Source organism: Nestor notabilis, unplaced genomic scaffold, assembly GCF_000696875.1.
Source record: "Nestor notabilis isolate BGI_N333 unplaced genomic scaffold, ASM69687v1 scaffold21222, whole genome shotgun sequence".
Classification (NCBI taxonomy): domain Eukaryota; kingdom Metazoa; phylum Chordata; class Aves; order Psittaciformes; family Psittacidae; genus Nestor; species Nestor notabilis.
Genome location: NW_009918971.1, coordinates 1 through 25,099, shown reverse-complemented (window position 1 = coordinate 25,099; position 25,099 = coordinate 1). Strand labels below are relative to the sequence as shown.

The following is a 25,099-nucleotide window of genomic DNA, read 5'->3' as shown; positions in this document are numbered from 1 at the left end:
GCTTCCTCAGCGGCACCCCGCCGGGGGCCGGGGGCTCGGTCTGGGGACTGGCTTACACGGGGGGTGTAAGCGGCACCCTCCAAGCTGCCATTTTCACTTCGTAGAAGCTAGAACGCGCCTCTCTCGACGTCTCTAACTTCTGTGACGCTTTTTCCCCACTCGTGCTGACAATGCGAAAAGGAAGGTCCGTGATCCCCGAGCCAACTTCGAGCAGTCCGTACGTGTTCTGAAGCACGCCAAAGAGGTCCAGCCCCGCGTCATTACTAAAACCTCCATCATGCTGGGGCTAGGCGAGACTGATGAACAAGTATATTCCACGATGAAATGTAAGTTGGTGTTGAAATACATGCCAAAATTCACAGGTACGAATTTTGTTGTGCTGGAAAACAGTTGTAAGCATCTTTGCCTCAACATGCAAACCAGTTTGCTGGTGCAGGAGACATTTTCTAAGCTTTATGGGGGAAAAAGACCCCACAGGTTTCAGGACTATCTCAATTTTGAAGCTGCATGTTTAGTGACATTTTCCTTTTTTTTGTTAAAAATAATTGAACTTCTGAAATACTTTTCCTTCATGCGGCTTTCAGATGCAATTTAACAGGTAGATCCAGCTTGAGTTGATTTCAGTGGAAATTATAACTGGTTTTGTTGACTATATTGACATTCTTACCTTTGCAATACTTCAATAATGGGCTTGCAACATAGTTGCCTTATTGCGCGTTCCTTTTTCAAAACAGCAGGCCTGATTGTTTAAAATCATTTGTTTCATCTTACTTAGCACAAAACCAGTTATTATCCTTGGAGCTGTAGCATGTTCTTATGTTTCCATGTAAATGTATTTTTAAGAGGTATTCAGTGGTAACTGAATGCAATGTGCTTTTAAGAAGAAGCAGTTCTTAAATCTTCTGGTATTTCTCCCCTATCCTGGAAGAATGTCTACCCAGTACTTTGTGTACAACAACCCATACTTGGAATGCAGTGATAGAGTCTAGTTTTTCTGCAGCTGTCCCACAATACAGACCATAAAATTATAGTTCCTGATTTTCCCTTTCTTCCTGCCTAGTATTTCCTAGCCACAAGAATATGAAATTTCAGATTCACTGCCTTTTGTTTTCAGGCTACATTCATGGCTGTATTTGGAGACAAAATCTTATCCACACCATTCTTTCAGTTATTCTGATTCCATTCCCCCTCCATCCTCTGGGTGTGAGTTAAAGAACATGTAAATGCACTGATACTGAATCAGTTGATTTACAGAACTGTATCAATCTATCAGTCTTTTTTTCCTATTTGATGTGGGGCAACCAGCCCAAGTGGCCAGGAAATAAATGGAGATGTCTGTGCAAAATCTGACTCCTCAGCTATCCCTTTGTTCAGAATACCCCTCTAGCTACAGTGAACGTGATTGTTCAGGCCAGCTGACTATCCAGAGGTTGGATTTTCCTCTGTAAGCAAACTACCTGAACACATGTGCTGTATGTTGGTTCTGGTATATACTTAAATTTTAGCAGACAAAGCTTATGAGATTCTGCAGGCTTCAAAACTAGTGTTCATCCCAAGTGTGTAAAACCAGCAAAAGATGTTGATTTCCCCTGATTTATAGCTTTTAAAACTGTCTATATCTTTTCGGCATCAGGTCTCTTGAAACAGTGTAGAAGTGCCAAGTGTACGTGCATGCATCCATTTTTTTGTGAAATGAAGGCTGTGACCTATAGACACGATGCGAATCAGTAAGACAAAAAAAGCCGAGAGCATGCCATCTCTGCAGTGAGGCACGACTGCAGCGCGCGCAGCGCAACGCTCTGCTCTCCGGCTCTCCACTGGGAAGCTCGGGTCTTGCAGCAGCATCAGTGAGGTGTGCGGCTGCTGCTCACCGAGGCTGCAGGGGCCCTTCGCTGCAGAGCAGAACGTAAACCCTGCAGGCTGCTGCAGCCTGACCTTTGTTCACGCTTGGAAGGAGGCTGGTTTCTAATTGCTGACAGGCCCTTGTGATCCTTCTGCCGCTAACAGGGAATTTTTCTTTTTTCCAGTGTTGCGGGAAGCAGATGTGGATTGTTTGACCCTAGGACAGTACATGCAACCAACAAAACGTCACTTAAAGGTAAAAATGCCTTTAATTTCCAGGCAGTGTTATGGCCTGCACTGTGCACGCTCCTCCTTGTAAACTGCATCCTTACCTTAACTGGCCTTCCTCATCTAACCTGACCAACGTTTATTACAGACTCTTCACTAAAAATGACCTCAGCCATCTTATCCCCTCCATCTTCTGCAGACTGCCCACTGCTACTTCCTGCTTTTAGCTGGGGAGATGCTGGAGCTGAGGCATGATTCTGGAGAACCAAGAGTTTCAGTGTATGTCCCAAATGTAATGGTTCAGGCCAGCTCCCCTTCACAGTCTCCTAGGCTCTCCCTTAATGGTCCCACTTCAGCTGGGGAAATGGCCATTTTCTCCTTCTGTCCTCTCTCTGGAGCTTGTGTCTCTGTTCAGCTTCTGTGTTTCACTGAAACAGCTGTCAGTGAAGAGATTTGGAGGACTGTTTTGCTTCTTTTACTAACTTGGACAAAAAAGGGTTTGCTCAAAAGGACTGTTCAAAAATAGAGTGAAGAAAATGGTAAACCAACAACTAGAAATTAAACTTTTCGGCTAAATATGAAAAGCAGGTAAAATGCATTCTGTTGGTAGAAAGCAGAGAAAATTCAGTTTGTGGCTTGACTGCCAAAAGTTTTGGAGTGTAAGATTTTGAATTTGCCATGTAACTGTGTTTAATTTCACTACATGCTAGTAGCTATAGCCATTTCCTTGCATTCATACCTGATCGACATGAATTCTTTTCACTCAGGTTGAGGAATACATAACACCTGGAAAATTTAAATACTGGGAAAAAGTAGGAAGTGATCTCGGATTCCATTACACTGCTAGTGGGCCATTAGTGCGCTCCTCTTACAAAGCAGGTAATTACTGACAAGCATTAGATTCTTTAGCACATAACACTTTATCCTATAAAGTTAAAACAGTGACGTGATATGCAGCAAAGCTCACCTGTTTCTTTCTTTAATTATTTACGCTTCCTGTCTGCCATAGGTCACCTACAAGCATCACTGTGACACTGACTGGTAGCTGTACAATTGCTGCTGCTTAAGTTAACTTTTTGCAAACCAGAGTTTGTGCTACCCTTAATGTGCGAGGCAGGATAAAGGGTACCCAGTCTGCAAGTTTTCCTTTACATTCTGCCTCTTGGGTGCTTCATGTTTTAACGGGGCCCTTTGCTGTTCATGATGCAGTTGTATTGCTTTAGGCAGAACTTATTTACAGTGCTTAGAAATTATTAGACACGCAGCAGTACCGTTTCTGACAAAGCACTGGGTATTAAGTAACAGCTCGTACTAACGGAACTGTTATGTAGGTCTAACGTCCTGCTTTTTCCTGAGAAGAGAACAGAGAACAGTCATCTGGGGCACCTTTGCTTCTCAGACAGCTTTAATGCCAGCTCAAATGAGATTTATAGCAGGTTTCACTATAAATTGCTGATAACTTTATGAAATTGGAATTCATTTTTAATTGCTTCAATTTGCCATTGCCTGTTGGAAAGCATGGAACAACGGAGATAGTTCATCTAATTGGGCACAAGGAAAACCAGGATTTTAGAGGTGGAGGGATTGGTTGTTGGGGTATAGGTTTTGGTTTGGGTGTCTTTTTCTTACATCCCTGCTGTATGTATTGAAAGTGCTGTTGTACAGAACTGAGTTACTATAAAATACTGGTAAGAACAATTATATTGTAGAATAGAATACCCACATTAAGAAAAAATGTGTGTCGTTTTGCTTTATTTTATTGAAATACCTACAAATAATTTTGGTGACTTTTTGCCTTTTAATAGGTGAATTCTTTTTGAAGAACTTGGTAGAAAAAAGAAAGACAAAAGCCATCTGAAAATGGGAAGGAGCCTATTTAAAGCAGCCAGTTTTGAGGATCCTTTTTTCAGCGTGTAATTACGCTCACTTCCAGAAATGCAGAAGACCAGATGGAGGATGTATGAATAAACTTACTATCTTTCCAGAACACTTTACTCCCACCAAAGCACTTCACATTATTTTACCTCGTTCCTTCTGGCAAGGCTACAACTACATAGTACTTGTAGTGTTTAGCAGAGGGTCAGAAGATAGAACTGTGTAATAGGACCGTGACTGATTTTGCAAGAGTGATGGAAATGAGTTGGAAGAAATGTAAGCTGAAAAAAGAAATAATCTGATTTAAGTAAACAGGTTTGATACCACCCTCAGAATTGCTGCTGTTTATACTTGTGAAGGTGCTAATAGAAATATGAAAGGTACAGGTGTTTTGGTGTATCTTACCATTATGTAACACAAGCTTTCAAGGGCCCTGGGAACTAGAGGAGTTCTAAAGAAAGCTTGTGTGCATGACAAAGGACCAGATTAGGGCTGTTTGAGCCACCCTGAGAAGGTGTGTAATAGGCCTTCAAGAGATGGTATCTCTTACCTGCATCTTACGATAATGAGCTGTACCGTTCTCATACCTAATAAGCAAAGCACTTTTCAGGTGCTTGCATGTCTTAAAAGCATGAGCCTTGGTAAATGCAAGGCATCAAGTTGAAAGAAAACAAGAGCCCTCTGTGGCAAGACAATTAACCTTGTGTAGATACCATAGAATTTAAACCACATGGCAACTCCGATAACAGCATATATAAACTCCGTAACAGCATAAATAGAGCCACTCCTAGCTTGGGTGTGGGACTGTAAGAGACCCCACTGAGTTGCACAGGTGCTGCTTTGGTATCGGGTCTGCAAGACTGCTGCTATTCTGTAGCATGCTTCTGTTCCAGGGGTATTGTCTAGCATTAAAGGAGTGTTAAAAACCCAGTCTGAGGGTGTGTTGTTGTGTTTGATGGGTCTGGTAACCTGCCCCCTTGAGACACGCATCATCTGGCTGTTAAAGCTGAACTGCGTCATGCATGACATGTGAAAACTATTACACACCCTACTAAGCTCAAGCAGAAATAAAACCATGGCTTATGGTATACTAGCAGCTGTAAACTCTTCTGTACACACTCATGATAGTTCAAAGTGCATCTCTTCTTAACAATTCTCAGTTGTTTGCTATGGCCACAACCTACCATTTTTGTACTGGCTTCAGGTGTATCTTCATGAAGTAAATTTGGGAAACGTGCCAGGAATTTGCTATCTGGTCCCAAACTGTCATCATGCAGATAATCCTAGGGCTGGCTGTGGAAAACTACTGTAACTAAACTAAGTGTAGTCCGTATGAAGGAGAGGGGACATTCCACCCACCCCCTGCTCAGCAAGATGGCTTATCAGCCAGTTAATATAGAAGAGACTCAATATTGTCATGAACAACAAAAATCAGATGATATGACTGGGCCATTGATGCACAACTGTCTTCACAAAATGAATTACAACATTAGTAAAGCATTATGAAGACAAATAGCCTTGAGCTAGAAGGAATGTACTAATTAAGCTGTAATGGAAGTGTAAGTTATGGGAAGAGAAACCTGAGCCATGAGGAACAGGGGAGGGGTAGAACAGAGAACCAGAAGTCTTAGCTAGCTGTGCTTTGTAAAGGCAGAGAGAAAGGCAAGGCTGCTTTTCTAATAAATATATAAAAAAAAAAAAAAAAAAAAAAAAAAGTTTGACCACTAGTCTTGGAAAGACCAGGCATGCTTTGAGCCAAAAATGCCCTGCTTCAGCTGAAGTAACCTGAATACCAGAGCAGGGGAAGGTTATCAACTATGGTATGGGAATTCACTGCTCCCTCCTCAGCAGCAGGCATGAGGGAGGGGTACAACAATAATCCCAGGATACCCACATGTTTAACATCTGCCAGCCTTTATTACAGGTCCTACTATAAATGCTTGTTTTGGCTTGCTTACAGAGCAAATTTAATGGAGTATTAGTGTAGCTTTTGCCAAGTTACTGCTCTTTCAGCATATCAACACCAGAAATACAGAAAAAAAGGAGTTCTGAGCCATACAGCTATTACCAAACTGGAACAAGAGGACATAACACAGTAATTATCCATGATTTCTTTACAGTGAGAGAAACAACACTTCTGGAAACACAGTCCAGTGTTACTTCATGTTAGAATTCTTATGCATTGCTGCTGAGTGGTTCGGACGATGATCTTGGGCTTTACACAACTGTCTGCCAGCTGGTACCAAGTTTCAGAAGCTACATAAGCTGTTTTCTGACTGCATGTTTTGCTGTGGTCTCTAAGGAAAGCAGTTACATTTTGACTTCATAAACTAGAGGGGTGCTTTGTTTATAACAGCATTTGAGGACAAGCCCTGAAGTTCTCCTAGTTAAGAAATCCTGCTTTTACAACCATCTTCCTTTGCTATTGCCCCTTCAGTTTTTCCATAACTACATGTTAAAGCACCAAAGTCTCACAGCGCTCCTGGTTATAAATTCAGCACAGGTTTCATGACTATCTCAATTTTGTTTCTGATTAAGTTTCATGTTTAGTGACATACAAAAAGAAAATGCCAATCACATCACTCTGTCAGTTTGTTTAACAAAGCAGCTATAAAATATTTTAAGAAACATTAATCTTCCTTGCAATCAGAAAAACATCAAACTGAGTTTTGGGAATACGATTTCAATTTGACACAGACACTTTAAAAGAAGGAACAGCCTTTTTTAGTATCACTGCATCAATCTTCTACACCATATGAAGCTTAATTAAATGTTATGCAAATAAAGAACTGCTGCAGCTTCCAGTGGCTTCAAGACTTCAGGTTAAATCAACAAAGCCAGGGTTCATTTAAGAATAGTTTAATTTTTTATCCTGCTTGATCAGTAATATTGATGTCCCCTTCATTTAGAAAGATGTCAAGTACTTATGCCTTACTACAACATGTGGCAACCTATCGCAGATGTGCAGCTTGCAATGGAAATTCTCAGCTTGTAATAGAAAGAGCAATTAATGAGAGCCAACTCTAGTATTCCTAAATCAGCCAGATAACCTGCTACACCTCCCTGCATTGTTTTACTATTCATTTCAAACTTTACCTGTTGAGCAAGACTGTAGCACTACAAGAAGAGAAGTGTAAATTTGTTGGCCAGTACAAAATCTCACCATTGACCTCTCCAGTACTAAGTAGTCTTGGTCAAAACCAAGTTTCTTCTATTCGCTTGCAATATTCTTGGCAACATATGCCTGGCCCCAGACTACTACTGCACCGAGGGCTGAGCATACACTCAAGTAAAACAGTACATCTTGCCTGGCATTTAGTCTATTTGGTAAGACTTAATTAACACACTCTGTATTTAATACAAGCCTCTTGATAGGCTTTGCTGGATTTGCTTTGTATTCCCATTTTTGCAGTGAAGAGCAGCATTGCTGTGGGATTGCATTTTAAAAACCCCATAAAAAAATAACTTCAGAGCACAGGAATCCATTACTCACATTGCACAATTTCATCAAGAATTACCTGCTGTAAGATCCTATGGACAAAGACTCAATAGCACTAAACCCCATCTCTACATGCACTACTTAAGACTTCAAAGCAGATATACAAGTCATCTCCAATTCTTATTTCCCTGGCAACTGTACTCTGAAGATGATGGCTTATGATTCACAGTGCTGCAAAAGCTTCTGGAACTCACTCTTTTGGCCTGTGGTAAGGTTCTCTTGCATCTATGCAAGGTAAATATTGCTGTATCCTAAAGGCATGCTCTACTGTTCAGACAGGATTCATTCCACAATCCCAGTGGTCAACTGGAAGAATGCAGTCACCAAGAAACTAAATAAGCTGACATTGAGAAAGCAAGGGAAGTGCCAGTACCAGTTTTACCCCTTGATGCCCTTCAGAAAGGATCTGCTGCTCCCCCTTTCCTAAGAAAGGGGAGTTAGAGTGATCCCACTAGAATGAACTTGCCCAGTCTTTATCATCTTTATGACTTAAGCCACAGGTTACTATCCAGGCTTTGACTAAGCCTGCAGGAGAAACAGTGCAGGAATAGTGGTATAGCACCTAGCTCCTCCATTTCCTAATGCCTCAGGAAAACTGACCAGCCTTGCACATTCCTAATAGGAGCAATGCTTCACACAAGAGCTTAACAGCTCATTCATCTACTTCAAACCCATGAGAACAGCTCCCATTCAGAGGTACCACTATTGCAGGTACATGCAAGTTTCTGAAAGGCATCCCAGTTTTCTGAAGCCTCTACTCACTCTCCCTCTTAAGATGAGGCCTGAAGCACTGCTGTGCTACACTGAACACAATTCAGGAGAAGAGGTCCTTTGAGCACAACCTGTCAGCACCCCAAGAACAGGTGACCAGCCTGCCCTCTCAGCTGTGACAGGGGCAGAGGTAGTCAGGAGGATGCCCACCTACAAGGACAGTGATCTACCAGTTGTATTGCAATGCTTAAAAATACTACAACTGTATCACAGGGTTGTCCCTGCTCAGTGGATGTCATATGAAAGCAGCTTATGAATCAGGAAGAGATGCATGATGAAAGGTGACAGTTTGATTTTAAGTCCCCGTAATTCCCACTCACTTTGAGTGGCTTCTGATGTGCTCCTCACAGAAGAACCTTATGATGGGACAAAAAGCCTGAGGCATATTTGCCCAAAGTGCTGAGTGACTACTGCATAGTAAGTCCCTATGTGGAAGCCATTAACATGCAGAATCTGAAAGCATCTGGTTCAAAGGTACAGCTATTTCAGTCAGATAACACTGTTTTGTATAACTATTTCAGCAGATAATACAAGCTCCTTAAATCTTCAAATATCTGTCCTAAAGCTTAAATTGTAGCTACATTTCTGTGGGTAAATAGTTTGATAATAGCACCCATTACCAAGATGACACTGATCTTATGCTTTGTTTAACCATTGATACAGCATACCCAAAGGCACACCTGTTAAATAAATTCAGAAGGTATTATGTGACTAGTTACAGGATAATTCTCTAACATCTCAACATTATGATTCAGCTAAGACATCTATGCTTTCTAGTCTGAAACCTGTTCATGATCATCCTCCCCTCCATTTCACAACCCCATGCAACAAGCCAAACACAAACTCTGTCATCTCAAGGATTTTAATAGCACTGGCCAATCGAGACTGATAAAAAAAAAGTAGGAGTAATAAAGGCAAAAAAAAAAATCCATATAAACCAAAACCCCCAAAAAACCCCAAAACAAACAAACAAAAAAAAAAAAACAAAAAAGAAAAATCAAGATATATAGGAAGTATTCTTTCCTGCTAATTAAATGAGGTAGCAAGCTGACTAATTTATGGGGCTGAATTTTTATTTTTCATAATTTAACAGCAGAGAATAATTTTTGCAGATTCATTAAGAGAGCTGCTTTCAGATCAAGTATGTAAGTAGAAAGGAAGGAAAAAGAACCATTAGGTAGCTTCGAAGCCAATATTTGCTTTCTGCTTGGACTGACATCCAATTAGGGGGTTCTGCTTAAACTCAGTGTTTGAACAAGCAGAATGCTCCTCTGCTGAAGATGGGTTGTATTGCTGTAACTTAGGAAAGACTTGCCCCAGGAATCTGATTACATCAATAGTTTATGTAGCTGCACATGGAATGTAGGCAAGACAACTAGAGAATGAAAAGTGAGTATCTGCCAGTGGATCAGCTTATAGCTGCCAGTCCACTGCCATTAATTATGATAGACACCTGTGGAACTACCTGGCCTCCCAACAGATGCAGTTTAGACCACGTATCAGTGCCAACTGATCCCAGCCTGGATAGGGGTATTATTGTTGCAGCCAGCTCTATTTTAGGGCTCAACCCAAATTCTGCCAAATTCATTTAGCACTTCTCCTTTTACTTCAATGCCAGTTAAGAGCAAGCATTTAACTGGGTAGAGAAATACCCTGAAAGAAAATGAAAAACTGGTGAGACCAAAGTTCCTGATCACTGTCCATAACCAGACTAAAGTAAAATGATACTGTTTCTTTTTCTTTCATGTGATTTGAAACATTTAAAGTGCAGTTTAGGAACACTTCTGGAAGCAGAAATCTGCAGTTGGAAGGTAACTTTTCCATTTAAAAGATGATTCATTGTTAAAAACAGGTCTGTACCATCTTCAGTAACAAAAAAAAAAAAAAAAGCTATAAAAATAGAGATTTGAAATTGGACTGAATTCACATGTACCAGGTACCATTTCTAGTGTAAAATCGGTTTAGTCTATGAAAATATCTTTCCTTAAAAAAAAACATAGGCTTACAGTTATTATCACTAAGAAGGTCCACGGAATTCCTTCAGCACCTATCAAACATTATACTCTGGGCTTTTTGACAGGTGGGTCCTGCAGGCTGAACTTAGGAATTTCACAAGATGAAGCAAAAGGAATTCTTTTGGCTGACACCTTCTTCCCAATTGTTTCAATCTGAAAGAGAAAACACATTTTGTAAGTGGGAAGCTCACCTCATCATGTTGGCATATGAGAAATACTATAAATCACATCCAGGACCATGGCATTAGAATAATACAAGGCATATACAAGTCATAATACAAGTGTGCCCAGGGGCAGTTTTTCTACGATTGGAGTTGCAAAAAGGTTTTTGTTAAATGCAGCCTTTCACAGGTGCCTGCTTTGCCTGTTTAAATCTGTATCTTGCTAATTTGAAGATTCATGTGCCTCATCTTCCATAGAACTATCAGAACAGAAATCATAAAATGCTTTTGAGTGTTCACAAAATGTGGGTTCAGCCTCCTTTGCCTAAAAATTTATACCCGGTAAATTAAGATAGAAGATTTTCCCCCCTTAATGTAGTGGGTTGTGTTTGAAACCTGAAAGGCTAAAGGCAGCCAACTCTATACAAGAGAAAGCATGTAACAAAGCCAACACACACAAGCCAGGCACTGCAATATTCAAAGAGTGAGACAGGTTCTCCTAATTTCTAGGTCACACTAATGTAAATCACTAAGGACAGAGCTTGTGGAGGACAAAACACCAAGTAACAAAACAGTTCAGACACCCAGCAAGTAAGGAGAGCTGTGGCTTTCCTCTTAAGTAGCACAGGTCAGACGCAAGACACCAAAGGACAAAAATACTTCAGCTATTTTAAGTCAGAATTTTGATGAATATAGAGAGACATCCGAGTTAACTCTGAAAAAAAAAAAGTTATTTAAACAGTCATGTGAGCTGTAAGTACCATATTTTCTCATAACAGCTTTAATTGGCTGGTTAAATCAGTTTATACAAGCCTGTTCATGAACAGTGTAAATAATTGAGTAGTTTAAGCAGAACAAAAAACATCAAGAAAGAATCCTGTAGCCATTATGCAAGTATTCACAATAGTCAGGAGTACACAGAATGAAACAACACACATCTGATCTGGCTTGTAGATTTTGTTCTGATTGTGTCTGGCTGAGATGCTTCTATCAGATTATTCATAGATTTCATGATTTTAGTATTAGTCAAATTCTGTCTATGCTAGAAGTGCTTTAAGCCCTTCAATCAAGGCTTACTCTGCATTTCCCACTTGAAACCTGAGCAGATTTTCCCAAATCAGAAATTACTTCACTTACAATAACAGAGCTTCACATTCATATTCCCTAAATTAAGCTTCACTGTGGAAATAGGTTATAATTGAAATGGTAGGTGTGTTTAAAGTTTTTTTAAACTCCAGTTTGATGGGAAGGAAAAAAAACCCACAACAGAACAGCTCAAATTCATAGATTTGGACTATATGTAAGGGAATTGCTATTGCCATCAGACTGTCTACACAATAGTTCTTAACAAGGGAAGTTAAAAAGACTGGGGACCTAAAAAAAAAAAAAAAAAAAATAGATTTTGGGAGTGCCCTTTTAAGACAAAATCCTTATTATTTCATACAGAGAATATAGGTCAGTTGTTGAATGTCTACATAATTATATTCTGGATGAAAAAACCTGGATAATAAACCTGAATGACAAACTGGATTCTGGAAAGCAAATTCACAAATTGGTTAAAAATTCAACTAGAATTTCAAAGGAGGAAAATCACCCAAGAGCTATGAAACACAGCCTCCAATTTGGAAAGTCTTTAAGACACAGACTTCAGAAGAGAAGTTCCTCAGAAAAACATCACGAGTTTTAATTTGATATTTACTTAGCAAAATGCTTAGTTAAGAAGTTGAGCATTTGCTTTGGATCCTCTCCTGGGTGTAAACACAGACCATTGCTTTGATCTTCTGGCTGACATTAATCAATCCTCTCCAGCTCCCCATGTAACACTTCAGCATTTCACTGACTTATCTTCAGAAGCATCTTTGCATACAAAGCTTTCATCTCCAATGGCAGCCAGCCTTGTGCAGAACTCAGGCAGAAAAGTCCAAAGCTTCTTTTAATAATCTGTCCAAGTGGAGGATCTCACTGGCTGGTAAACATTTACCTGCATTACACCTTGTCTGACTTAAAGCTGTAGGTAAACCTGCTTTATGTCTTTTGTGAAGAGCAGAAAGGTGTTTACAGCTTCCATTTACTTCTGAAGGAAGCATGTTTTGCTGTCATGTTACTGTCAGTCTTAAATGTTGCCTTTTTTGTTTAGTGGTGTTCAAATAAGTTTCCAGGTACAGGCTGTGGCACAGGTTATAACACACAGCAAATGCTAAGATCAGCCCTTCTGACGGGTCGTAGCAGCAAAGACTGCAGGACTTGAGGAAATGGTGAAAGAGTTAGTTCTGGAGGCAATTATCCTGCTGATTATCTAGAATGAATTTAAGAGTGAGATTTAAGCAGGTTTTTACATCTATCTCAATCTGCATGATTTCCACAGTCAGAGGGGCAGAACAACATTCAGATGTTTATGGTTGGACTTAACCTTAATGGTCTTTTCCAGCCTAAAAATCCATAGATTCTATAATTCTAAGGCATGCTTATACTGCTGAATGTTGATGGCCTAGTCTGATGCAGCCTGGATTTTAACACAATGTCACTCTATGAAAATAGTAAGGTAATGGAGGAGAAGAGCACTAGTGAGGAGACTGAAGCACAGATAAGCAGGTTTAGATTCAAATCCTCACCTGAAGAGTTTTTTTTCCCTTCCTACTCTGTCACTGCAGAAGGAAAGAGAGCAAGAAGGAAGAAAGCAGAAGGAAAGAAACATAAGCAGCATCATCGAGCTGATTACCTGGAAACCAATGACTTGTAGCTCATTGTGAAGATCATCTAGAAGTCTCCTACCATCAAAGATAAATGCAGGCTTCAGCATCTTCTTATGAATACGTTCATAATCCAACTCCTGTAAAGGGCAATTAAAGCAGGTAGAATAAAGAAGTAGCAAAACACTCCTTTTTTTTCTTTAGTTTAAATTGAAGAGAACACTTACCTTAAACATGTCCCATTCAGTGCAAATTACAAGGGCATGAGCTCCATCACAGGCTTCATAGGGATCTTTACTGATGGTGACCAACCGAGACACTGTAACAGAAGGAAGATAAGAGTTCTATTCTGCACTCATCTTTAGCATCAATCTGCTGTGCTTCTGGCAAATGAGTCTCCTTCCTTGCCCTACACAAAACAGGAGTTTCAAGTCACTCACCTAGAAGTGTTTTTTTATCAAGATATTTGTCACTTATTTGAGTGAAAGCAGCTTGTACCCAGCATCTGAACAGAGTCAAAGCACTTAAATGTTTGAAGTTAACCACTCAAATTTGATCTAAACAGTCAAGAGCATCTCTAGAATTAGAAGTTATTACGGAGTGTTCACATACCAACTCTCACAAAGGTCACTGCCTCTACAACACAGCACACCACAGTTTGTACTTAACTCAGTTCACACTACAAAAGATACACATGGCTCACTAGCGGCTGTCTTCATCCTGACTGCCTCCGCAGCTGCCTAGAAACAACCCTCCCCCTCTAATTCAAAGAGACTTCAAATAACATACACCCTTCACTCCATCACAGCTCATTTTCCTCTATTCTCTTCACATCTGATCTTTCTCCCCCACTCATTATCTCCATTCTCCCCCTCTCCAATATTAAAATAGAACAAAACCCCCAAATACCCCTAACCTCTTTCCAAGAAATTTCTAGTCACAGATTATTACTTTAAAGCTTTAAAGTCTTCTTGAATTTCAGGGAACAAATTTAGAAGGGATACAGGGGAAGGGAGAATGCTCTGCTGTGAATTCCATAATTATTTCTTTATTTCTACTTTAGATATGCAAGCAAGAACTAAGGCAAGGTAGAACTCAGGACACAAAGGAGCTGACAGAACAACAGTGTTCTCTTCTACTTAAGGACATTCTCTCTTCCTTTTATTTATGCAGAGAAAATTCTTTGCATGTATTCAAGTGATTATTTATGAAAAGAAAAATACGCAATAGTACATAATGAGTATTTAGTTATAAAAGCTATGGGGAAAGGAGGAAGAGTTACAGCAATACAACTAACTCTGAGCTATAACAATCTTTAACAAGCATAACCAACAGCATACCATTGCCATGGTGAAAATGTGAAAATCAATTTATAGTATTTAAATTGACTTGTGTATTTTGAGAATAGGGCCAGAAGGGAAGGAAGAAAACAAGCTTTACATGAGCATTCTTACCTTGGTTGTCTTCTGAGACACCCAGATGTGAGAGATCCAAGATGATTTGTTCCTTAGGTACTTTAGGATCATAGATATGGAGCTTTGCTCCTTCATCCATTAAATACTTGCTAATATAGATACTGGATGACTCCCTAGGGAAGTGAATCAATCAGTTGAAGAACCACATGGCATGTTCTAAGCAATTAAAGTCTTCAAGTGTCATGACATGCTTTCACACCAGTTTTACACTAAAAATCTTAGTGGTAATCCGTGCCAGCAGCAAACTTGATGTCTTGAGGGACATCAAGGAGAGTAATATGAAAAACGAGTTTACATCTCTCTTGCTGAATCATTCCAGGGAGGTACTAAGTCTCAGGACATTTTTTGACCATAATTAACAAGGCCTCAAGCTCACAAGCATTCCCCACAGACTGCAGTTGGAGTTGTATCAAGTTTAAGCTTTGCAGGAAAACAGAAGTAACCACCTTTGGGAAACAAAGCTGAAACTTCGGTTTCATATAGTAATTTAGAACCACTTGCAAAAATGTTTGCATTCTTTTCTGTGGAGAATGGAAAGGCTCTGTAAATACTAATAAAAAAATCTATCTTTGCTTACACAGGCTAATAAGGACTAGAGTTACCTGCTCTAGATTCTGAATGATTCCAGTATGCTGTAGAGGTCAAGAATCAATTGACCTACCCAGCTGAGAAAGACTAATACTTGGTTACAGATCAACTCAGTCACAAGAGTCCCATATCTGATCTGGTTTTATTAATGCAAATCAGCTGGGGGGTAGCTGTGTAGCTGTTGACAAGTGCAGGGGATCCACATTAAGGAACTGTATTTGGTTTCATACCTTGTGTCCCCAGTATCCTTTTTGAATGCAAACCCTAAAATAGCAATCTTCTTATCAGCAACAGTATTGAACAAGCTGTCAATAATGCGGGAAGCAAATCTTCTTCTCTGATAATCATTCATGTCTATTACCTGCAATTACAAACACGATGGTACAGAAGGAAGCAATTTCAAACTATAAACAGATTCTATTAATAATCAAGCCAAGCTACGTATGGAAGTTTAAGAGAGGCTTAAAAGAGAAAGCCAAGTGTTTACTCAGTGTCATAAGTAATCCAAAGATAAATTTAGTTAATTTATCAATTTCTGAGACAAATCCTATTTTAATCAGTGACTGTATATGCTAATGCATGATAATTAGCATGTACATGCTAATACAGTATGTGTGCATAATGTAGTTCAAAGGCTAGGATTTTTTCAGATTGCTTGTTTTCTAAATCTATACCTTACTGTATTCTAGGCAGAAACATGGAAAGCAATTTCAGTGTTAGAGTACTTGGTGTCACATGGATGTCCCATTGCGAGACCTACACTTCCTTACATGCCATGCATAGCAACTGTGAGAATGCTTTAAGCCTCTTTAATCCACACTAACTGATTGCAATACATGAAACTAGTGTGGTTAAAACCAGATTAAGTGCCTCACTTTTGTTACTACATGAGAATGGGTTCACTCACTCTACTCCTGTACTTTCCTTCAGCCTGCTTCATACTTTGATTTCCAGCCCTTGACACACAGAGGGCACTGGATCACTAGTAGGAAAGTTAGGTTCCCTCACCTAGTCTCTGTTCAGCATGGACTGGAAAGAACCACACTTCCCTCTGCTTTGAGACTTTCAACCCAAATCAAGAACTAACAGCAGCAGCCTATGAAACATAAGGTATAAGCTATGCAGTAGAAGGATATTGGTGAGCCACATTTGAGGAAAAGAGATAAAATCAATGACATTTGTGCAATTCAACAGGGTGGTGATGTGGAACAAAGGTAACAGCTGCCAGGGCAAGAGGCAGACATTTCTTTCTGAGGCTACGTTTTCAAGGAATCAAGATTTTGCAGTTAGAGAGCCCTGTCCTGTCTAAAGCCCAAAGAGAATAAAAGTTAGGATTCTGGAGCTGCTCTCCATCAGTATATCCTCCAGAATTTGCATCCTGTGCCCAGACTGGTGTGAGGTCTCCCATGTGCATGTAGTGGGATGAGCTGCTGACAGTACATTGCTCAGGCCACAAAGGAGTTGGTACACTTACACATGTGTGTTCATTACATGACTTGACCATGTGGACTGGGGCAGACAGACCTTTGCAAGATGACAGTGCTCTGAGGAAGCAGAAGGTACAAGTAAGGAGTTGTACTACCTGAGCATAGAACTCTACCTTACCCTAACTCTGCAGCAGCAGTTCTTAGCCAATTTGTCCACAGCTTAATAAGCCATATAGAAACACTGCAAAGAATTGCTCTTAAAACAGAGTAAGAAAGCATTAAGTTTATTTACATTAACAATGCAACCTTTTAGGTTTTTGTTAAATAAACTCCTCCATACAAAGAAAAGCACACGTGTTCCTATGTTTTGGGTTGCCAAGATATTGTGCAGGCTGCATTGAGAAGGACCCTTGTGATCTCAAACAACAGAGCCAAACTAACTTGTCTTTTTGAAGACAGTATTACCTTTTCCCCCTTGCTATATATCAGATTATCAGGAAGGCAACATATTAGTTCCTGCAGCTCCAGGGATTACTGTTGTCTACTTACATCTTATACTGAGTAAAAGCACTAGCTCTTGAAGCAAATATCAGAACCCAGGGCTCCTCCTCCTTCCTCTTGTGCCAATGCATCCAAGTCCTGCACTGAATCAAATCACTCCTGGAAGCTTGCACAAGGTCCATGCCTCTTTCCTGACAGGACTGCAAGCCTCTCCCTCATGGACTAGATATCTTACTCAGGTATGTTTTTAAGGAAGATGTCAATCTGAACCTCTTCAGAGGCAGACAGCATAAACCAGCATGTCTTTCTTGTTTCAAGCAATTCATGTAAGGTTTAATTTTTGCAAGCAAATAACTAGGCTGCTGACTAGCCCCTGACTGGAGGTCAAACTATCTGAACAGGATATAGAAAGCCAACAGACATCACAGATAATGCAAGAAGCTGACAAGTCACAGATAGCACTCTGATGGCAGACTTCTACAAGTGGTTAAGGGGCAATTATGAGTGAGATCAAACCAAGCTTGAGACAATTGGGAGAGAGTATTAAGGATGACCTTCTGGGGAATAGAACTTTGCAAAAACAGAAGAGCTTAAGTAAACCCTTCAACAGTACCACATGGCCATGATGACCCAGATAATGGTATAAGAAATACTGAACTTAAGCATGGATATGGCACAACTGACCAAAGATGAAGTAGTAATTAATTATTGGCAGGTTGTTTATTTGGCACCAGACTTCGATGGAGAAAAGTGAGGGGGTAAAAAAGGCTAACCAAAAGGAAAATTAAAAGAAAGGAAAGCTGCTAATAAGGTAGGCAAATCATGTGCTTGGTATTGTGGGGGCATCTGGTAGGCAGTGTTGTACTTGATCACCATAGCCTAAATCAAGACAACAAACCAAAGCTGTTCTTTTCACCATGCCACACATGTAAAAACTGCTTCCTTAGTCAGGACTGGGGAAAGGGATGAAGTCCTTTCACCAGTTAGTAAGGAAACACCTGCTAGTACAGATTGAGCATCCTGGAATCGCTGCATTCATGGTAGGCGTGAGACATCCCCATCCTTCCCAAACATTCCTAACATTAACCAGGGAACAGCAGCAACCATGTTTATTTAAAAGGAGTATTGCCAAGTTTAAAAGTGCTGCCAAGTTCTTTCAGAAAAGGCACTCTAGAAGCAGACCCTGAGGAAAAGGGAAACTTTGAATTCAAAGCAGGTAGAGATAACCAAGTGCAAGAGGAAGACAGGACTCTGGACATACTTGTGGTTCACATTTTCTACTGCTATTTCTAGACAATTTTCCAATCTATTTCATCCAGACAATTTAATTCACCACAAAAAAGCCTAAGCACAAACAAGTATCACAAGCCAGTGTCAGGCTGAGGTCCCTAAAATGTAAAGATGATCAATATCTGCTCCTTAAAGCTGAAACACAGATTACATGTGAACAATGCTCAAAAGCTCAATGCCTGATAGCTGAATGCTTAAGAAACACAACCCCCTCAGAAAACTGGTCAGGAACTTGTACCTGTTGCCAGTAGCGGGCTACTTCAGGTAAATTCAGTGCCTCACAGAGGTACACTAAATTCAAGACATCCTTCTGAAAACAGCTACCTCCAAACCCTGAAAGAGAAAATGGTTATTTTACAGGTGACTAAGGTACTGTTGTAAACCAATCATTGGAATAAAGTAGTGTTTTTGCAGTCAGACATAGTCAGCATTATATTTTTTCCAAGTATTTCACTGCTAGCAAATGAAAACTACAAATATCTCAAAATCCAGCTCCCAGACCTACTTACTTTGTCAGTTACAGAAGCCTTAAAATCTGCTTCAGGTCCCACTGAAGTCAATGCAAGGTTTAACCCAGTCTCAGGGAAACATATGGTAGCCCCTAGGTTTTTGTTATTACAAGTGGGTGGACAAGCTCCTAGGTTTTTGCTCTCCCTCCATCTAGAGATTTAGATTAATATTTCTCAGAACAAGTATGTTAATCAAAGCTCTTTCCTCCCCCATCACCAAATGGATAGCTAATCACTGCCAAAGACCAAAGATCACCATAGCCAAGAGAGAACTGAGGCAATTAACAGTGGGATCCTTGACTCCTAGAACTTTGCCCAGCAGAGTCCCAGCAACTACACATTGTAAAAGGAATTACAATAACTCAATAGGAATTTTAGTAATGTTTTTGCTATCTGCTTTTCACTCTTGCATAGGCTCTAGCAGAGGTTATATTTAATAAGGTTATTTTAAAGTCATACTTTCTTTGTAACACGAAGACTGTAGCCATATAGATATGCTTTCTAGAAGTTTGGAAGTTTGATGTACTGATCACAACTTTACCACATCTTACCCTCTAGTATATCTGAACAACTGAATTCATTCTACAAATTAGAATGTTGCCATCACACACTCTGACCTAGAGGCATCCCCTTCCTCAGGCCACTGGCAGCAACTCCTGAACAAAATTCCAGCAGTTACCATCAGAAAGACATTTTGGAGACCACTATTACTACCAGTGATGCTTCAGAAAAATAAAGCTGTGGTTTTCATTTCCAGTGTCTCAGGCAGGATAAACCATACACTCTGAACTCTCAGCTTTCAGAGTGCCAGCTTCTAGAGCAACCTCAGTCCTAGGCATTTTACCAGTAAAACTGATTTATGCTAGTACTCTGCAACAATATTTTCCACACTCTCTTGCTGTAGAAGACTTTAGAGTATCAGATCACTTATTCCAAAACACTTACTGCACTATTAAACAGAAGTCCAGAAGAAAAACATCCCCCACCCCCCAGATTTTTCATTTACCAACACTGGCTTTGAGAAACTTATTTCCAATTCTTTGGTCTGTTCCAATAGCTCTCGCTACTTCTTCAACATCTGCTCCTGTTGCTTCACACAGAGCACTGATCGAGTTAATGCTGCTGATTCTTTGGGCGAGGAAAGCATTAGCTGCCTGTAAATAAAACATATAGCAAGAGAACCTCATTTTTCCAGAAACCAAGATGCCCACAGACCTAAGTGAGTTACTACTGGAAGGATTACTTTAACTCTGTAACTCTGCTGAGATACAAAAATGTTAACATAAGCACTTTGATACATAAATGCCATTACCAGGACCTAAGCAAAATAATGTAATGCTTAACTTGCAGAGTTTGAACTGTTTCATGATGGTAACCTGTTTCTGGAGCACTGAAAGTTTACTCTTAGTAATAAAAAAAACCCCACAGCAATAAAAGCTAAAAAAGGATTTCAGGGAAAGTTTATATCATCCGTAGGTTAGCCGAGATAATTGGAAAAGATGAATATTCTTTGACATACATACTGGGTCCTCCCAATTACATCTGTCTTTCCTAGCTGCATCACTCAGCATCAGTGAACTTCTCAGTCTCACTCTGAGACTTCTTTGAATCGCTTACACCCATTGCTCATTGCAGACAACAGTGGTGAGTAACACTAACCAGTTTAGAAAGTTCTGATGACCATGTATTGGTTGTGAGGATTTTTTCTTTGGGCACCCAGTGCTCATAAACAGCACAAAGAGCACGGACAGCTTTCTGTCCCTCTGGAGAATCATCTCCACCAATAAGCACTCTGTCTGGGTTCTTTAGGTCCTTGATGGCTGTTCCTTCTGCAAGGAACTCTGGGTTAGACAGCACCTAGAGCACAGAAATAAAGAACAATAGATAAAAGCCAAAAGCAACAACCAGCCTTTAAATACACAACTCAAAGGTTACACTTACCTGCAAATCTAAGTTAGGCTTAGTATTAGCATCAAATATTCGACGAATGCTCTCTGCAGCACGTACTGGAACTGTGCTTTTCTCAGTGACAATTTTATAGCCATTTGAATTTTGTACAATTCGTCTAGCACAAGCTTCAATGTATTTCAGATCAGCTGCTCTGCCTTTTCCCATCCCATAGGTCTTTGTTGGAGTGTTAACCTGGTTACAAATACATGGAGGGGGAAGAAACTTTACACAAGAGGTGTAATTGTTAAAGACAGACATTTTCCTTCCCAGCGTCCAGCTTGCTTCTACCTGAGAAACTTTATAACTACCAAATCAGATGAACAGCTATTGGCTTTCTCAATCGTCCATTTTGTCATCCAAAGCAAGCTCATTGGCCTCTATTCAAATAGAATTTAAACAAGAGCAATTCATAGCAGCTCCGTAAGCTTCAGTGAAACTTATTCTGGAAACAGCAGCAGTTTCCCCATGATGAGTGCCAGCCACCTTTTGTTTCCTGTCCCACATTAGGACTATGATATTCAATCTTGCAGCTAGTGAGGTAGTTAAGAGATTCCAGTGCTAAATGGGTTTAAACTAAGTGCAGAGCTGCTGAAAATCACTATACTGAAGTAAACAGAAAAGGCAACATGAGAGAAAGCATATCATTTAAATTAAGACAGAGGGTCCTTTTTATTACAAACTGAAAGAAGTGGTAACAACATGTAAAGCACAACAGCATGTTTTAAGCCAAGGACAGGTGGCAATATATGGGCGATATATAGTACCAGCCATCCAGACAAGTAGCATTCATTTTAGACTTCATGAACGGAGAAAAATACTATCAGAAAGGGAGCTCTGTACTGAGGTACCCTAACAAAGAGGAGCTCTCAAGAAAAGAGGACTGAAGTAACAAAAACCTCAGCTGTGGCCTACCAAGATGAATAGCAATCAGTTCTTTTGGATTCTGCATTAAGAACAACTTTCTAGATTACAAAGTGTCACACTGTTTCTGTTTCACTGGATCCTCTTCCTAAGTGGTGTCAACAGATTGGAAATATTAAAGCCAGCCCCTCTTCAATTAACACAGTGGGTTTTTTAAAGCTTCTAGAAATAAGTAATCTTTGTAACCAAATAATCAGTATGTGACTTTGCCTCCCTATCTAGGAACCATATCATTATTAAAGTCCCATAGATTTCAGTAGTACACCGCAATGACAGATAGGCACTATAGTCTGCTCTAAGACCCCAGGCATCTAACCAAACTAGTTACAACATTTTCATTTTGATTTAGAGCCTGTTCATTTGTCAAATGTTCTATTGGCTATAAGAAACACAAAAAGAAAAAAAAGCTTACTTAACACTTTCCACAGTACACAAAAAGACAAGGAGAAAACTGACACAATACATTTCCAGCTGAATCTATACGGCAAAACAAAGGCTTTTTCCTAACGTAAGAGAAACAATGATTTGATAAGAGAAAAAAAAAAAAACTCAAATAAAACACCCCAACAAAAAAGACAAACACACCACACACACACAAACACACATTTCTCCCCCTAAACTTACAGAAATAAATACAAGATCAGCTTCTCTAATGGCATCATCAATGCTGGTGGAAAAGAAGAGGTTTCTTCCTCGACAGGATTCTACCACTTCTTTTAACCCTGGCTGGAAAAACAAAAGCAGTCAAGATTAATTCAGTTAGAAGAACAGTAAACCACATGCCCAGATAGACAACATACTTCAGATACAGAAAGACTTTTTATTTCCTGTCAGTATGGCATGTTTTCAGCCTCCCAGATATGAAGAAAAGTATCTATAGATTTGCATAGTGAAATAAATAAACCCCTTTCTTATTCAAAACACTCAAACTGCTGTCTCGAAAAGCTTTCAACCACACTGAATTGTTATTTGCACAACCAGATTTTAGACTCCAGTTATTCCCATGCTCAATTCTATTAGCATGAGCAACAATTAAAGAAATACCTGTAGGGTGATGTTCAAGCTCAAGAAGTCTTACAATAATCCTTAGGCTGCAAACAAAATTGGTGGTTCCCCTCAGGTACACATTCCATGATCTCCCCAACATCAGATCTAAAACTGATTTAATACAAAAACCCACAAAGAGATCTGCCACCAAATTAGCAAGCCCAGATCCAGTGAAAGCAAGGCAGTTGATACACATAGGAGATAAAGACCACTCCTTCTGGCAACTGCCCATCTTTGAACCAGATTAAACTTATCATGGCACCACACCTGCAGTGTGGAAGAATCACAGGTACGATTTGATGAGATTCTTTGCAGAGACACATACTGTACTATAAAAATTCCCCTTCCCTTAAGACCTCCACTCAGACAAGAAGAGCAGGAGACCATGTGTACATGAGCAATCTTTTGTGTTAGAATGGTCTACAAAATTACTTAACTAAGACACAGTTCTAATAGATAAAAGAAGCCTTTACTTTGTTTGAAAAATGAAGTCATACACTGTAACATGGCAATCAAATCTCCACCTTGAGAGACACCTATCATGGCATGAGAGATCTGAGTGAGTGCCAGAAAGGCAAAGGTTCACTGGAGAGAGAAAGAGGAAAACAAAGCAGAAGCAGTCTTGTGCAAGTGATTTTTGCTGTCTCACTTTATATCAAATACCTACTTAAAAGGAAAGCAAAGGTCAGCACAGGCAGAGTAACACATTACAACCCATCAAATGTTACAGCTTACTGGGATGCAAATAGAAAGGCAGCGCAATAGACAATTTCTGACACTGGAAAGAAAAAAAAAACTGAAAAAATACAAAAACCTCACTGTGCTGTGACTCAATTTTATAACTGTCTGAACTAATCCTTGGCAGTTTTTGTACATTCTTTGTAAGCAAAGGACACTATTCCAGGAAGCAGATGTTGTGAGGTTGGTGGGTTGGGTTTTTTTTTGGTTGTTGTTGGGTTTCAGGGTTTTTGTTTTTTTAAACATGTCAAGACTAGCTCTACTTTAACTCATTCAACCTAAGTATCTATAGAAAACAATGTACTTGCTTTCATGATCTTTATTCATGCCTCACCTGCTAATCTGAGCATTATACACATTTTCTTTTGAATATGTATGACAAAGAAGGTCTATTCATCTTCACTTAAAGAGTCACAGCATAGGTTTTGTTTGAAGGGGGAAAAACTGCTTTAGTGTAATAGCACAGATAGGAACCATAGAGTTCTTATAGCAAAAGAGTAACTGAATGCAAGGCAACATGCCTTGTCTTTTGGAGCCAATGGAAGGTAAGTTTTCCCTCCTGTTAAAGAAAAGAGCTCAAATGCATAAAATGAATTCTTTCATGTATATCATGAAAGTTTAAGGAAAGGAAGAAAAAAAAGTTAGATATCTATTTAAGTGAAAAAAGGAAAAAAGAAAAAAAAACCCAACAAGTTCTAAAGAAGAAAAATCTACTTCAAATGTTTTACATATCCTCAGATTGAAGTAATTCTGTAACAAAGAAATGACAGTGTGATACATTTACAGTCTTTATCTGGCCTAGTCTTCCAGGACCAGATGGGAGGTTTTATGGCACAAGTGAATCAGGAACATGACTGTCCCCATCTTACAATAGGGTTAAGATGGGCAGCACCAATTGGCTTTTGGCAGTATTCAGAATGGGAATAAAGCTCACCACTCAGTCTTACACATTCATATTCTACTAAAACACAGCAAATAACATCTGTAACTAAGTAAGAACTAGGCCATGACTAAACTGGGTTCTGAAAGAAAGTCAGCATGATTTAGCACAATTCATTATATATGCATTTTTTCTTACTAGGCTTTTCATACCTAATCCTTAAATACCTGCCTACACCAGACACAACGATATTTTCAAAGTCTGATTTAATGAGCAGTAGCAACAAGAACCTGTTCCAGAGTACGCTTTTTGAAGGACATCACTGTGCTGTACTTATCAAGTTTCAGAGGTGGGCCAGGTGGAAATGCCATGCGGTGGGAGGAAAGCAAACGCAGCACTGGCTGGAAGAGGCAACAGTGAGACAAGTTTACCTCATAGATTGGGAGCGTATCCGAATTCCAGGCATTGATTCTGGCCTCATTGACATCCACAACAGTAACTTTGATATTGGGGCACATCTGTGCAATCACACTACAGGTTGGGCCACCAACATAGCCAGCACCAATGCAGCAAATCTTCTTAATGTCAAACATGATTGCTCTAGTAAGAGAACGGGGGGAAGGAGAATCAGGAGTTATAAATGAAAATACTGGCCAAAACCTGAAGGAAGTAGTAGATAATTAATGATTGGC

General features: G+C 39.7%; 2 protein-coding genes across 3 annotated transcripts; one reads left to right on the top strand and one right to left on the bottom strand.

Moving 5' to 3' along the window:
- Positions 1-167: 167 nt before the first annotated feature.
- LIAS (lipoic acid synthetase) lies at positions 168-4,131 on the top strand. Its single transcript, XM_010010015.1, has 4 exons — positions 168-326; positions 2,028-2,098; positions 2,838-2,949; positions 3,876-4,131. Exons 1-4 carry the CDS (start codon positions 278-280, stop codon positions 3,926-3,928), a joined length of 285 nt encoding a protein of 94 aa, XP_010008317.1. The 5' UTR covers positions 168-277; the 3' UTR covers positions 3,929-4,131.
- Positions 4,132-10,272: 6,141 nt separating this feature from the next.
- Positions 10,273-25,002, bottom strand: UGDH (UDP-glucose 6-dehydrogenase). 2 transcript variants are annotated; one of them, XM_010010013.1, is made up of 11 exons: positions 24,839-25,002; positions 22,367-22,468; positions 20,813-21,013; positions 20,531-20,728; positions 19,878-20,025; positions 18,601-18,695; positions 15,375-15,505; positions 14,536-14,669; positions 13,309-13,400; positions 13,111-13,221; positions 10,273-10,383 (listed from the first exon to the last, which is right to left on the bottom strand). In XM_010010013.1, exons 1-11 carry the CDS (start codon positions 24,998-25,000, stop codon positions 10,273-10,275), a joined length of 1,485 nt encoding a protein of 494 aa, XP_010008315.1. In that variant the 5' UTR covers positions 25,001-25,002. The 2 variants fall into 2 exon arrangements, with proteins under 2 accessions (XP_010008315.1, XP_010008316.1); XM_010010014.1 differs by lacking the exon at positions 20,813-21,013 and having other exon boundaries at positions 24,839-25,000.
- Positions 25,003-25,099: the final 97 nt, after the last annotated feature.

Excerpts from the sequence above, each read along its gene's own strand:
- LIAS (XM_010010015.1), top strand. The coding sequence starts at position 278 with ATGCTGGGGCTAGGCGAGACTGATGAACAAGTATATTCCACGATGAAA. Across the intron at positions 327-2,027 it reads AGTATATTCCACGATGAAAT|TGTTGCGGGAAGCAGATGTG; the intron begins GTAAGTTGGTGT and ends TCTTTTTTCCAG. Across the intron at positions 2,099-2,837 it reads CAACAAAACGTCACTTAAAG|GTTGAGGAATACATAACACC; the intron begins GTAAAAATGCCT and ends CTTTTCACTCAG.
- UGDH (XM_010010013.1), bottom strand. The coding sequence starts at position 25,000 with ATGTTTGACATTAAGAAGATTTGCTGCATTGGTGCTGGCTATGTTGGT. Across the intron at positions 20,026-20,530 it reads CATCAGAACTTTCTAAACTG|GCAGCTAATGCTTTCCTCGC; the intron begins GTTAGTGTTACT and ends TTTTATTTACAG. Across the intron at positions 18,696-19,877 it reads GTTTCTCAAAGCCAGTGTTG|GGTTTGGAGGTAGCTGTTTT; the intron begins GTAAATGAAAAA and ends TTTCTCTTTCAG.